Below are 14857 nucleotides of genomic sequence, written 5' to 3'. Positions count from 1 at the left end.
ATTTTCTTGTCTTTACAGTTCTGTAATGCTCTGAAATTGTCTTGTTCATTCATTGCTTATTTAATATCTGTCTGTCACCAGAAAGGAAGTTCCATGGAACCAGGGATCTTGTTTTCTGCATTCTCATCTCCTGCCTGGGGCCTCAACATCCTCACCCATCAGCTGCGAGGTGAAGAAGAGAGAAAGGAGAATGCTGGCTGGTCCACCCGGGCCTCAAGCTCTGTCCAGCTCAGGCTTCAAATCCCTTCCAGGCAGGGCACCACCTGTGTCATCCAAGTGGGTCGCACTGGGGCCCCGCCCCGCCCCTGGTGGGCGTGGCCTCCAATGTTGTGCCAGCCGCGTGCAGGCGGGAGGCGATTACGTCACACGCAAACAGGTCCTGTTCCCGCCCTGTCTCGCGGCGGGGGGGGGGGGGGGGCGTGGCCAGGCGCGAGGTCCCCGCAGCCGCCGATGCCGCCGCCTGAGTCGCCTCCTGATGGTGACTCTCGGCTCCCGGCCGCTCAGGCAGCTCGGAAGCCACTCTGTTTTGGGGTCCTCGCTGCCCTTCCACGTCTCCCGGAAGAGTAGCAGGGCCGTGGCAGGTCCGGGAGGAGATTGGCTTACCCGGGGCCCTCTCCCGGCCTGCTGCTGAACGGGGGCGGTCCGGGAGGGCATCGAGGCCGCGGTGCAGCCGCTCCGGAGTCCTCAGGTGAGGCGGCGGCCAGAGCTCGGTGGCTAGGACGGGGCCAAGCTGGGGCAATAACGGCCCGAGACGCGGGGGGGCGTCCCCTTAGTGGAGTGTTTGATGTCTGCCCGGGGATGGGCTGCGGAAAAGGGCCAGAGCCCCCGTGGGCCGCGGCCGACTTGGTTTAGTGTCCTCCCCTCCCTCCCTTCCCCCCACGCCTGGCGTGACCGCTCGTCCCAGTCGGGAGGGCTCAGCGAGGCGGTGGGGAGCTAGGCGGGGATGGACACTCGCCCGCCGGGGACCCGCTGACTGTCACTCCCTGGGACTGACCCTCTGACCCCAGCCTCCCTCCTGTGTGTTGACCTGGGCCTTCCAGTGGTGCCGCCTGCCCGCTTCACCTCCGTGTGGGCCGTCCCGGGGGCAGTGTCTGAGGACTCCTTTCTGGGGTGGCACCTCTGAAGGCCACTCGACCTGTGTGTCGGCGGGGCGGTGCCCAGGGCCCCCTCTTAGTGTTTGTTTAATCGAGTGATTGAAGATGGGAGGCACCACGTGAGGAATTCGTGTTTTGCTTTATTAGCAAAGATCATTTTAACCGCCCCCCCCCCATACCACCAGTGTTTACTTGAGAACACTACAGAACGTCTGTAGAGAGTGTTGTATGTTACAAAGCACTTCAATTCCATTTTCGTTGGATTTCACATGCCCTGTGAAATACACAGGCAGTTAGTTAGTAGTGCCATTTCTTTCATGAGGAACAGAGTTAGGGGATTTCTTGAGGTTAGCCAGATGGGAAATACAGAGATTTAAAAAAATGGGTTTGGCTGACTTAGATTTGAGTATCTGAGCTGCCATGTAAAGTCTGGAATCTTTCTAAACCTTTTCCCCACTTGTGAGAAAAGGATACATGTATTGCTACTTACTGCATGATGTGGTTGTGAAATTGTGTGTCATAGACATAAAAGTTCCATTCTTCAGTATTTATGGCTGCCTACTGGGTGCTAAATGCTGGAGATTCATTGCTGAGGAAAGTAGAGAGGGCCTTTATCTACCTACTCTTCCTGGATAGAGACAGAAAAAAGCAAAACATAATTATAAAACCAAAAATTGGCTGTGAGGGCAAAGATTAGTGTGTGAACACAGAATGATGAGACCTAATTTTAATAAAATGAAAGGTTTTCTTGAAGCAGATGACATTCATATGGAGATTAAGAATCAGAGTTAATGGTGAGAGAGTTCCAGGCAAAAGGAACAATGTGCACATTCAAGAAATGTTTGTTAACTTTTTAATACAGTTCTCTCTCTTCTATATCATAAGGACTAATTCTCATTCATTGTGTCAGGCCTCAAGTACTCAAACATTTGTATCAAATGAATGGCTCTGCAGTCTAATTTTTTTTCCTTCTGAATTTAGCTTAATGTGCACATAGTAGGTACTAAGTACTTCACTTATTAAAGGTGTACTTTAGCTCAATTATGTGCATGCCTAAATTATCCATAGTACTGCCTTTTTAAAAAATTTTATTTATTTTTTTACAGAGACAGAGTGAGTCAGAGAGAGGGATAGACAGGGACAGACAGACAGGAATGGAGAGAGATGAGAAGCATCAATCATTAGTTTTTCATTGCGCGTTGCAACACCTTAGTTGTCCATTGATTGCTTTCTCATATGTGCCTTGACCCTGGGCCTTCAGCAGACCGAGTAACCCCTTGCTGGGGCCAGCGACCTTGGGTTCAAGCTGGTGGGCTTTTGCTCAAACCAAATGAGCCTGCGCTCAAGCTGGTGACCTTGGGGTCTCGAACCTGGGTCTTCCGCATCCCAGTCCGATTCTCTATCCACTGCACCACCGCCTGGTCAGGCCATAGTACTGCCTTTTAAGAAGATAGATTTTGTATTAATCAGAAGTTTCTTCAAGTTTTAGCACCTTCAAACATCAGGGAATTTTTTTTATTTGGTTGTACTAAAATTTTGCTATATTATTTGCTTTTTGGATGCTTTTGCTACATTAACATGTACCCTTTGTTGAAATAGGAGTAATAACAATAGTGGTAGTTGTAACTATGGTTATAGTAACTACTAAAATGAATGCCTGTTGTGTGCCAGGCATTCTGCAAAGTGTTTATAGATTTCATCTTAAATGTTCTGTAATGTAAGTACACTTATTTTACTCATTTTCTAGATTAAGTTTCTCTGGTTCAGTGAAGTAGTTTGCTCAAGGCTACAATAGCTAGTAAGAAGCAGGGTTAGGCATTCAATCCAGACTGACTCCCGAGCCTGATCCTAACTGTTACGCTCTGCTGTTATTCCACATTGATCACTTTATGTCCTTCTTACAGGTTCACTAATAGGATTATTCTGCTACCATCATGTCTTGGTTTGCTGATCTGGCTGGAAAGGCAGAAGACCTTTTAAACCGTGTCGATCAAGGGGCTGCAACAGCTCTCAATAGAAAAGAGAACATCAGTAGCAGCGTATATAGCAGAAACACTGACTATCCTGAACTTCACCAGCAAAATACAGATTTGACTTATGAGACTGGACCTAAAGCGAATTTTATTTCCTCAGCAGCTGATAACATTAGAAATAAAAAAGCCACCATCTTAGCTGGCACCACCAATGTGAAAGCAGGGCCGAAGACATCAGTGGAGGCTCCCCATCCTGTTGAAAACTCATCTGTTCCTAGGCCTTCAGCCCAGTTTGTTCGGAGGAAAAAGTCAGAACCGGATGATGAACTACTGTTTGATTTTCTAAATAGTTCACAGAAGGAACCTTCTGGGAGGGTGGAAATCAAAAAAGAGAAGGTCAAGACACCTGTCATTCAGAGTTCTCAGGCAGCAGGTGTCAGCACGATGAATACTGGTGTAATTACCATCAAAACCAATGAAGAAAATCCTTCTGGGAGCCAAAGCCATGGTAGTTAATCAGTCCTCTGTTTCTTACAGAGTTGAGCACATTGGATATGTCGTTACAGCCTACACATTCTGCTAGTGTTTCTCATCCTCTGTTCTGTTGCCTGTCCCCACTGGTGTGAGAGCAGGCGCTCTGAAATGAGAGGTAGCATGAATACCATCAGTCAACGTATAGTTATAGTAGGGACCTTTATGTTGTCTGTATTGCATTCAAAATGATTCACTAACATATTTGAAGATACAAAAGACAATTTTGAAATCTGAAAGAAAATGTAATTTTGGATTTGGGACTATATTCATTTCTTTTTGTCATTGGGATTATAAAAATGATAGGAGACTGTCACATATTATTTTTTTAAGATTTTATTTAGTTGATTCTTAGAGAGAGGGAGAAATGGGAGGAGGAGAAATGGAGGGAGAAATCAACTTCTAGTTGCTTCCCATATGTGCCTTGACCGGGCAAGCCCAGTTTCGAACTGGCGACCTCAGCATTCCAGGTCGAATGCTTTACCCACTGCGTCGCCACAGTTCAGACACACATATATTTTTGATTATCAGTTTCATGGGGTTCTTGGTTATTTTTTTCCTGCATTCCCCCCAGAAGTAAAGCTAAGAGACTGCGCTGTGATCCAAGTTGAAGGTATTGATCTAGTAGTGAAGTAAAAGCTTAGAATTCTGGTTTCCACTTGTTTAATTTGCTGTAAACTTGCCTCTACATGTATGTCTTCTCATCTGCAAAAATGAGGTTAATATGATAATGTGGATAATTCAAGTACCTACTAACCATTTTTAAATAGCAGTAAACATGATAGGGTCCTGCAGGGATTCTTTATAAAGTTAATAATTAATGGAAGTCTCTTATGTTCTTACATGTTGTTGTAGCTTCTCCCACAGTCTTGGCTGCCAGTGAATAAAATCTGTCTTGTATCTTTAAGATAAAAGTAGTAGAGGCAAGGGTTTGGGGCTTCCAAGACAAGGGCATGCCATAGCGGTTGATTGATTATGTATGCACACCCCTAAACCTCTTTTCAGCTATCTTTTCATTGGTTATACAAACATATCTTGAGAACTTACGGGTGGCAGGATATAGCAGTGGATGCAACGGGTCAGGGTCTAGTGGGTGAGATAGACATGTAAGCATAATTTACATGCAGTGTCATAAATGCAGTGATTGAGGATGGTCAGAGGGTTGTGAACACCTAAAGGAGAAAGTAACTAATTGCCTCTGTTTTCAGGTCAGGATTTAGAGGGTCTCTAATTTGAGCTGTGTCTTAAAGAAGGAATAGGACAGGGGTCCCTAAACTACGGCCCCTCCGCATGCGGCCCCGAGGCCATTTATCCGGCCCCGCCGCACTTCCTGAAGGGGCACCTCTTTCATTGGTGGTCAGTGAGAGGAGCATAGTTCCATTGAAATACTGGTCAGTTTGTTGATTTAAATTTACTTGTTCTTTATTTTAAATATTGTATTTGTTCCCATTTTGTTTTTTTACTTTAAAATAAGATATGTGCAGTGTGCATAGGGATTTGTTCATAGTTTTTTTTTCTAGTCCGGCCCTCCAACGGTCTGAGGGACAGTGAACTGGCCCCCTGTGTAAAAAGTTTGGGGAGCCCTGGAATAGGAGTTTTCCAGATGAAAAAGAAGAGGGGTTGGAGACAGCTTTCCATGCAGATGCTGTAAGTTTGTTAGCGTTGTTCTGGGCACAGTGAGTATGAGATGGAGAGCAATGAAGAAAATGACGCTAGCAAAGGAAATTGGGACCTGTTTGTGAAGGCCCTGGTTTGCCACTCTTTAAACCCATTATTCCTATAAATCATTGTCACAAAGTGGGCCCTGGACATTCTGCATTAGAATCACTTGTGTGATTAGTAAAAACTAAATTATTGGGTGCCTCCCCAGACTTCCTGATTCAGATCTGGGGATGGAGCCAGGGGTCTGAATTCTTTGGTTTGTCACGGGGTTACTAGGCCAGGGAAAGTTGAGTGCAGAGCAATGTGACGCTAACAGAGGTCTTTTAAGCCTAAAGTGGACTTGAATTATTTTTTGATCTTTAAGGAGAATAGCTTACCTTTTATTTATAAAGGAGGGGTCAGCCTGGTTGACAGGGAAATTAGTTAGAACCAGTTACTACATGGGAGTTATAAAAATTAAGTTTTGTTTCTCTGGGGCAGGGTCTCTCAATCTTGGGACTGTTGGGATTTGGGCTTACTAATTCTTCGTTGGGAGGAACTGTCCTGTCCTTTGCAGGGTGTTCAGCAGCATCCCTGGCCTCTTAAACCATTAGGTACCAGAAGCTGCCCACGTTGACACCAAATATGTCTTCAGACATGACTAAATGTCCCTTGGGGGTCAATATCACCCCAGGTTGAGAAGCCCTAAGATCCCTACAAATCGAGTTGCTGAGTTGTAGGGTGTGACAACGTTCAACTGCTCGAGTGAGGAACACCAAAGCTGTTTCTCAGCGTGTTACACCGGTTAATACTTCTGCTGTGGTTAAGAGTTCCTTTTGCTCTGCATTCTCACCAAAATTTGATATTTTCAATGTGACTTTTTATATAAATATGTTGCTAATCAGGTATGAAAATACTATTTTTTACTTCTTTCATTACTGAATGAGGTTGAGTATCTTTTCAACTATTTGACTTAGTGTTTTATCTTCTGGGAAGTATCTGTTCAAGTCTTTTGATCATTTTTTCCCAATGGCTTGTTGATTATTGGATTACCTTCCTTTGTAAAGATATTAATGTGTTTTACCCTTGGCATTGTTGTAGTCAGTTTTAGCATTTAGGTGTTCATTTTAGCATATAATTTTTTAGAGTAACACTATATTTGCATCATATTTAGTAGCAAATTAAAAACAACGTGAATCTGAATTTCTGAGTCTCTTTCTGTTTGCTCTGACCTACTGTTAATTCTCCTTGCCTTGAACCCACAGCTGTACTTTTGTGCCTTTTCAGTATTTTCTTTTTTATTTTATTTTATTTTTTTATTGACTCTAGAGAGGAGAAAGAGAGAGGGATAGAAGGGAAGGGAGGAGCAGGAAGCATCAACTCATAGTAAGTTGCTTCTCATGTGTGCCTTAACTGGGCAAGCCCACGGTTTCGAACCGGTGTCCTCAGCATTCCAGGTGGACACTTTATCCGCTATAACACCAGAGGTCAGGCTCAATATTTTCAATCTTGAGACTTCTCCTCCCCCCCCCCCCAAATTTGGAGACAAAAGGGAGACCAAGTCCAACCACTTGAATTATCCCTGATTTTATCCTTTACACAACTGTATTCTCGTACCTATTCTTTATGACCAGTCAGAGTATCTAGGATCCTTAGAGGCCTATAGGCTCCATGTATGAGAATGAAATTTCATCAGAGGGAAGTCTACTGAGATTTAAGTTTACTTTTTATGGTAGTTGAGCTATAGCAGTCACTTGAGCCAAAAGGCATTCTGTCTAAGTAGGTTACTAATTATGTAATGAGCATTCCAGTGTAACAAAAGTGTACTCCTTTTTTTTACAGAAGCCTCTCATAATTCCGATTCTGGCCATGAAATCCAAGAGGATTCTTCAAAGGAAAATGTATCATCAAGTGCTTCCTGCGCTGATCTCACCCCGGTACCTACTGATGACAGCAAATCACATGAACTGTCTAATCTTCGACTGGAGAATCAACTGCTCAGGAATGAAGTTCAGTCTTTAAATCAAGAAATGGCCTCACTACTGCAGAGAGCCAAAGAAACTCAAGAAGGTAGATTCTTAATCAAATTGTCTAGGATTAGGAATTTAATATTTCAAAAATAAACTAAAATCTTGATTACAACTAAGCTACTAGAAATGTCAGATGACACTTATAAAATAGTGTTTTCATAGAGATCAGGGCCCAGATTTTGAAATGGGACCGATCGTCCTCTCACCCTGAAACAGACATTGGCTTGTCTGGTCATTCTTTAGGAACATTGAAATTTAAGAACTCAGGAGAACAGAGTATCAGCAGTCATTGGTTCATTGGCTGATTGAGTCTGAACCTTAGGGGAACTAAGGTGGGATTAAGCAAAGTAGGGGCCACTAGCAGGCAAGGTCACTGTATTGCCCTGCTCTAGGGGACATAAAATGAACATGATATTTCATTTGGAATTGTGTGGTGCATTGGTCCTTGGGTACAAAACCCTCAATTTTCTCAGAAGTGGGTAATTAAAAATAATTAATACCATGATTAAGGTAGAGATTGGGGAATATGTTAGCATTACTGTCAGTGTGTCTGAGGAGGAAAAGAGAGAGAAGTCTCTGCCTTGGTTCCTGGGGGTGATTAGACAGAGTGTGGGGGCCGTGGGGAAGGTTTTGCCAGGACTGGACGAAGGCCCGGAAGAGTGCAGTGTAAAGGTAGTGTCTCATTAGATGACTCTAGAAAAGCTTCGCTTTACCCGGACTAATGTACACATAGAGATGGAGCTTTTCCTGACACCTGTAGAGTTTGCTTCAGTATTCATTTTTTTTTTTGCTGGCAAACTGCCATTACAGGTAGCATATGAGGGCATGAAACCATCTGCCTGTTTTCTAGGTTAAAAGAATAACATCTCTTTGCACAGTAATTGAAAGAAACAGAGTGTTTCCTGTGTTGCTTTTGTTCTTGTTTGGTTGGTCTTCCTGGGGTGTATGTTACCTACCCTTGATTTGAACCTGCATTCTCTCTTGTCTCTAGCAGAACTCTACAAATCCACTGACTTTTACTGTTGTAGACTTTTTGCTATCTACTGGTTTTGGCCTCCCAAGTGTTTATGATATATCTCCAGAAAAAATAATTGTAGAAGAGCAGCTAGCATCATGCCCCTTTCCAACCTATTAACGGTAATATAGATGTGGATATTGGCCTTGAAAAATGGGTGTCCCGTTTGGAGCAATAAAATTTGAAGATATTTGTAAACTCCTAATTTTGTCAAGAGGTAAAGTTCTAAAGGGCCTCAAAGGAGAATCTGTGTGTGCTCTGAAAAAGATCTGCTTGAATAGAGAAATTTATTTTGTTTGTTTGTTTAGAATTAAACAAAGCAAGGGCAAGAGTTGAACAGTGGAATGTGGACCATTCAAAGAGTGACCGAATCACTCGCGAACTTCGAGCCCAGGTGGACGACCTGACCGAGGCCGTGGCCGCCAAGGACTCGCAGCTGGCTGTGCTGAAAGTGCGGCTCCAGGAGGCGGACCAGCTGCTGGGCGCGCGCACAGACGCCTTAGAAGCCTTGCAGAGTGAAAAGTCACGGTAGCCAGTTCTATTCATAACGGAAAAATGAGCTAGAACGAGTCTCCCTTTCCAGTACAAGTAACGATAAACACTGTCGTGCATACTACCTAATGAAGAGTTAGCTTTTGGAAATTTACAAGGGGGTAAATTTAGCTTTTGGTTATGTTGGAAATGTGCGTGATTAAAATGGATTTACTATTTGAATCTTAAGATCCATTGTTAGCAAATTCTGAATTTCATCTTTTCAACAATGATAAGTGTTACGTAGTTATACTTGGATGCCTAAAAATATGACATTTTATTAAAGGGAACAAGATTTCTTTAAGAATGTTTTAGTCAAACCATCTTTTGTGCTGACAAGCCAGTGCTCTAAAATTATTCTACCTTGTCACTTGTACACTGTGGAAATGAATTATTTCAAGTGATTTTGTGTGTTTTTTCTTTTGTAGAATAATGCAGGATCACAGCGAAGGTAGCAGCCTGCAGAACCAAGCCTTGCAAACCCTTCAGGAGAGACTGCATGAGGCGGACGCCGCTCTGAAGAGAGAGCAGGAGAGCTATAAACAAATGCAGGTTAGAATGGGGACAGCGGAAATCTTTTCTTACGTGGACGAGGAGGAATGACTTTCATGCCGTTTCGTAACATTTCCTCTTTAATAAAATTCTGCAGTGCATTTCAGAGAATTGTGTTCTGTGACAAAAACCAAATATTTGAAAATTTAGTTTGAGCTTTACTAAATTTAAGTTTATATATTGAAATATAATTAAACTAGTTTTTTCCCCAAAATTATAAGAGAAAGTTTATTTAGAAAGTTCAGAGGTAACAGAAGAGAGCCATTTGGGCTGCATAGACTCAAGAAACTAGTTACAGAAGCAGAAGAAGGACCCTGGGAGCTTAAGAGAGAGAAAGGCAGAGGTCGCTTGCCTGGGGGGAGAAGGGTGGGGGAGGCAGAGGCACAAGGCTGCTCCCGAGAGGGAGAGTGCTTCAGACAGTGAGCGCTGACTCAAGATAGACATGTTTCATTTAATTTGGTTGTGCAACTCCTAGTATCAGATCTAGTCTCCAGATGACCAGAGTCACCTGGGAAAGTCTTTAAAACCAGTTTCCAAGCCCAGTCCTGGAAATTCCAGTTCCGTGCGCCTGGGGAAACCTTGGATGGTTGTATTTTTAAGAAACTCCCTACTAGATTTTGATGCGTTGCCATGTTTGGGAGCCACTACCTTAGAGTCCTTCTTCTTCAGTTATTAACAAATAAGAATTTTTTTTTATCTGCCTGTTATGTTGTTCGGCTGAGCTACTAAATCCCATAAGATTTCTGAATGGATGGTTGTAAAATATATCTCAAAGAGACTGTTACAGGGATGATATAAAATTTGCCACAGAGTGAGTTTGCTGCACGCCTGAATAAAATGGAAGTAGAACGTCAGAATTTGGCAGAAGCAGTTACTCTGGCAGAAAGAAAATACTCAGATGAGAAGAAGAAAGCTGACGAGCTACAGCAGCAAATTAAGATGTGTAAGTCCAACTGGGAGTCCTCCAAGCAGGAATTAATTGACTACAAGCAAAAAGCTACTCGAATACTCCAGGTAAGCATGAGTGTACACACTGAAAAGGTAAGCCATGCCCAGGACCTGAGAGGCACTTTGAGCCCCTGTAGATTTGTGAGATGATTTGTTCGTGTTTAGCTGGGTTGGCTCACTTCATGTGCTGTATTCTACTTAGAAATATTATGAGAATATGATATTCTTATATTCTTGTTTCTACCACAGTTTATTTAAAATTTATTCTGCCATTCCCTAACTCAGGTCTTTAACCTGTCACCCAGTTATATCCCAGTAATGATTGGGAGACTCTTAATGTTTGTTGTTAAACAGCTGTTTTATTCTGTGTTGACCCTCTTGCATTTTTCAGAGCAGCTGGTCTAGGCCTCATTCAGCCCTCAGAATTGCCTTGTCCATCTTTGTCCCCCTTCCTTAGATCTAAGGTAACCTTACCTTCTTTACTAAGAAAGACTGTTAACTAATGTACTTTTCAACTTCTCTTTCCTTTCCCATCAGAGGGAAAATGTGTCCTTTTAACTTTTTCTAGGATAGTTTTTCTGCCTGTACACTGAATCCATCTCCTCCCACCTCGTTTAAGAAAGACCTTTCTCGGTCCTGACCAGTTTGCTCAGTGGATAGAATGTCAGCCCGGGGTATAGACATCCCAGGTTCGATTCTTGGTCAGTGCACACATGAGAAATGACCATCTGCTTCTCTTCCCGTCCCTCTCCTCCTTATCTCTCTCCCTCTCGCAGCCAGTGGCTGGATTGGTTTGAGTGTCAGCCCCAGGCACTGAGGATAGCTCAGTTAGCCTAAGCATCAGTCCCAGGTGCTGTGGATAGCTTGGTTGATTTGAGCATTGGCCCCACAAGCTATTGCTGGGTGGATCGATTGGGGCACATATGAGAGTCTGCCTTACTATCTCCCCTCCTCTCACTTAAAAATAAAAATAAAAGCTTTTCTTTCCCTGGCCGGATAGTTCGATTGGTTAGAGCATTGTCCGGATACACAGTTTGCTGGTTCGATTCCCGGTCAGGGCACATACAGGAACAGATTGATGTTTCTGTCTCTCTCTATCTCTCCCCCTCACTTTCTCTAAAATCAGTACTTAAAAAGAAAATAAGAAAGGCCTTTTTTTTTCTTTGTATTTTTCTGAAGTTGGAAATAGGGAGGCAGGCAGTCGGACTCCCACATGTGCCCTACCGGGATCCACCCAGCATGCCCACCAGGGGGCGATGCTCTGCCCATCTAGGGCATCGCTCTGTTGCAACCAGAGCCATTCTAGTGCCTGAGGCAGAGGCCATAGAGCCACCCCCAGTGCCCGGGCCAACTTTGCTCCAATGGAGCCTTGGCTGCGGAAGGGAAAGAGAGAGACAGAGAGGAAGGAGAGGGGGAGGGGTGGAGAAGTAGATGGGCGCTTCTCCTGTGTGCCCTGGCCAGGAATCGAACCCAGGACTCCTGCACGCCAGGCCGATGCTCTACCACTGAGCCAACCGGCCAGGGCAAGAAAGGCCTTTTTCCAAGGTCTGTCCTCTTGCTCTGTATCTTTTGCTGCCCTTCTGGCTCAACTCACTCAAGAGCACACACTTTCTTTGTGGAAGAATGAAGAAATGCTTTTGGCGTTTTTGGCCACTTTGATACATTTCCCTGTTCTCCTTTATTGCACTGTCAGACTTATCAACATTATTGTATATATGCTGTCTTCATTTTAGAGTTACTAACTTCATCTTCTCCCTGTAATTTCCGCCCTCACTACCTTTCTGAAATTGTCTTCTCAAAAGTCTTTAATGACCTAAATACAGATTTTCTGTCCCTTTCTTAATTTCCATGCACTTTGATTTTGCTAAAACATTTGATACTGTTAACCCTCCTCCCTTGTTGAAACTTGCCTTCTGATGCTGCTTACACTGCCTATGGCTTCTTTCTCTATTGGGTGTTTCTTCTCTGTTGGTCTGATGTTTCTCTCTCTGTTGGGCGGGCCCTCTTCCCAATCTCCAAAGAGGAAGAGTTCTCCCAGATTCTTAAACCCCTTTTGTTTTTCTTTCTTACTTTGCATTTTTATATACTCACTCTGCTTCTACCTCAGTGTGGTTTCAGCATGTGTCCTGATCTTCACTTTTCAACCTGTTTCCAGATGCCCGCCACGGGATGTCCCAGCCTCCAGCCAGCTTCTCCTTCACCCTCCTGTCTCAGTGAATATTACTGCCGTCCTCTAGGCAGCAGAGTCGTTCGGACTCCGCCTTCCCTTTAGCCCACGTCCTAACAGTTATAATAGCTAGAACCATTATGTATACAGTGGTTTTGATTCCATCTTCATGAAATATCACGTCCATTTCCCCCACTCTTCTTTCTCATTATTTTTCTTGTATTTAAATTTATATAAAGAACTTATTGAGCCCCTAACTATTCCCTGGCACTGTGATAGGCGCTGAGGATACAAAGCTTGAAAGATGTGTCCTCTTGATTGAAAGAGTGTTCAGTCTAGTGGAAAGACACTGTGGTAACCGTTACGATCCAGCGAGCCCTTAAAATCTGCCTGTGGATGTCAGGGATCACTGGGTATGGTATGAAGAGGAACTTGAAGGATGAGTAGGAAGACTTGTGGTAGGAAAGAGATTTCAGATAGAACAGCCTGTGCCACAAAGGAAAGGGGCCGTAGAGGAACATGGCATACGGACCGGAGCTAGTTCCTTATTGCTGATGCATAAAGTATCAGGGATTCAGAGATTGGAGAGAAAAGTCAGTGACAGAAGCCGGATCATGGAGGGCCTTGCATACCATACAAAGGAGTTTTGATTTTATCCTCTCAATAGTGGTTGGCGTGGGACAGATGTTAAAGAATTTGAGGAGCATGGTCAGATTCGAGTATAAAAACTATGACAATGATGAGGTCAGGGGAGAGTTGGAGCTGTCTTATCGTATCCCCAGCACAGGACCTGGCCTTCAGAAGGTACTCAGTGAACTTCTGAATACATGATGGGATGAGGGCTGGCACGGTGAGATGTAGATGATAAAGAGGCAAGTTTCAGAAGTCATGGTAAGAAATAATGAGGGCCTGATCTATTGATAAGTTGGGGCAGTGAGGATGCCAGACGGGGGACAGCTAAGAAAAACGTAGGAGGTCAGATATCTGAGACTTGGAGATTTAATTGGAGGAAGGGAGAATGGCATATGGATGGAATCTAGGATGAGTCCTGGTTTCTGGTTTGAGTTTATGAATGGTGTTCCCTGTACTACAAAGGGAAAACAGGAAAGACAGCAGGCTAGGATTGAGGGGCATAAGGACAAGCTAAGGTGAGTTTTCAAAACTGATGTGAAATTGAGATGAAAATTCAGGAATGCAATCAGAAATACAGGCCTGAAGCTCAGCAGAGGCTCTGACAGTCGTGTGGGGAGATATTTATATAATACGTCTATTATAGGAATTTTGAAAACTACAGAAAATTTTGAAGAAGTCACCCATAATTCTACCACTTAAAACACAGTTGTTGTTTTTTTAATTAATTTATTTATTTTTTTACAGAGACAGCAAGTCAGAGAGAGGGATAGACAGGGACAGACAGGAACGGAGAGAGATGAGAAGCATCAATCATCAGTTTTTCGTTGTGACACCTTAGTTCATTGATTGCTTTCTCATATGTGCCATGACCGTGGGGCTACAGCAGATCGAGTAACCCCCCGCTCGAGCCAGTGACCTTGGGTCCATGCTAATGAGCTTTTTGCTCAAGCCAGATGAGCCCGTGCTCAAGCTGGCAACCCCGGGGTCTCGAACCTGGGTTCTTCTGCAACCTGGGTTCTTCTGCATCCCAGTCCGACGCTCTATCCACTGTGCCACCGCTTGGTCAGGCCCTTTATTACACTTTTTAAACTGGTCTTCTACATCAAATCTCTTTCTAGTGCATCCTCTATACTCGGTAGGAGTCTGCACTCTTTTTCCGTAAAGGACTAACTAGTACGTATTGCAGGCTTTGTGGCCCCTGTGTGGTGTTTATCACATATTCTTTGTTTTTATCTTTTATAATCCCTTTAAAATGTAAAAACCACTCTTAGCTTGTAGGCTGCACAGAAATAGGCCACAGGCCAGATCTGGCCCACTGACCAGAGTCTGTGAACACCTGCTTTATACCACTGCCAGGTTAACCCTCCTAAACTGCATGTCTAGTCATAACCCTTCCCTGTCTACTTTTTGGTCATTTGTTTTTAGCCTACCAAATAAAATGGAAGCGTTTTAGTCTGGCATCTGAAAGCCTCACCGATTGGTCCTACCATGCTGTCTGAACGCATCTCAACAGGACATTCTCCTGGTCCTTCATACTTGTGCATTTTATGCTTTGCACTTTGTTGTCTCTACACCTGTTAAAATCCTAACCATTTTTCAGGACCAGCAAAACTGTTGTCTTTTAAATGAAGCCTTCTCTTCCCAGAAGTGGTTTTTCTCCTCAGAACTCAGCTAGTGAGCTTGCCATGTGCCTCTTCTGCTTGCATTTATCGCCCTCTACTGGATACTTGTAACTTCCCTCT

At 43.8% G+C, this 14857-nt stretch overlaps 1 protein-coding gene across 1 annotated transcript in view; it reads left to right on the top strand.

The window, feature by feature from the left end:
• The first annotated feature begins 448 nt into the window (after positions 1-448).
• GOLGA5 (golgin A5) overlaps positions 449-14857 on the top strand; it is a 35020-nt gene continuing 20611 nt past the window's right edge. The window contains exons 1-6 of the mRNA XM_066342258.1: positions 449-688; positions 2999-3575; positions 7082-7309; positions 8593-8812; positions 9244-9367; positions 10178-10381. Coding sequence (XP_066198355.1) covers positions 3029-3575; positions 7082-7309; positions 8593-8812; positions 9244-9367; positions 10178-10381 — 1323 coding nt within the window. The 5' untranslated portion in view covers positions 449-688; positions 2999-3028. The remainder of the gene's footprint in view (positions 689-2998; positions 3576-7081; positions 7310-8592; positions 8813-9243; positions 9368-10177; positions 10382-14857) is intronic.

This window comes from Saccopteryx leptura, chromosome 6 (genome assembly GCF_036850995.1).
Source record: "Saccopteryx leptura isolate mSacLep1 chromosome 6, mSacLep1_pri_phased_curated, whole genome shotgun sequence".
In the NCBI taxonomy this organism is placed as follows: Eukaryota; Metazoa; Chordata; class Mammalia; order Chiroptera; family Emballonuridae; genus Saccopteryx; species Saccopteryx leptura.
Note: the sequence above shows the minus strand (reverse complement) of the source record. Positions and strands in the feature narration are given on the sequence as shown.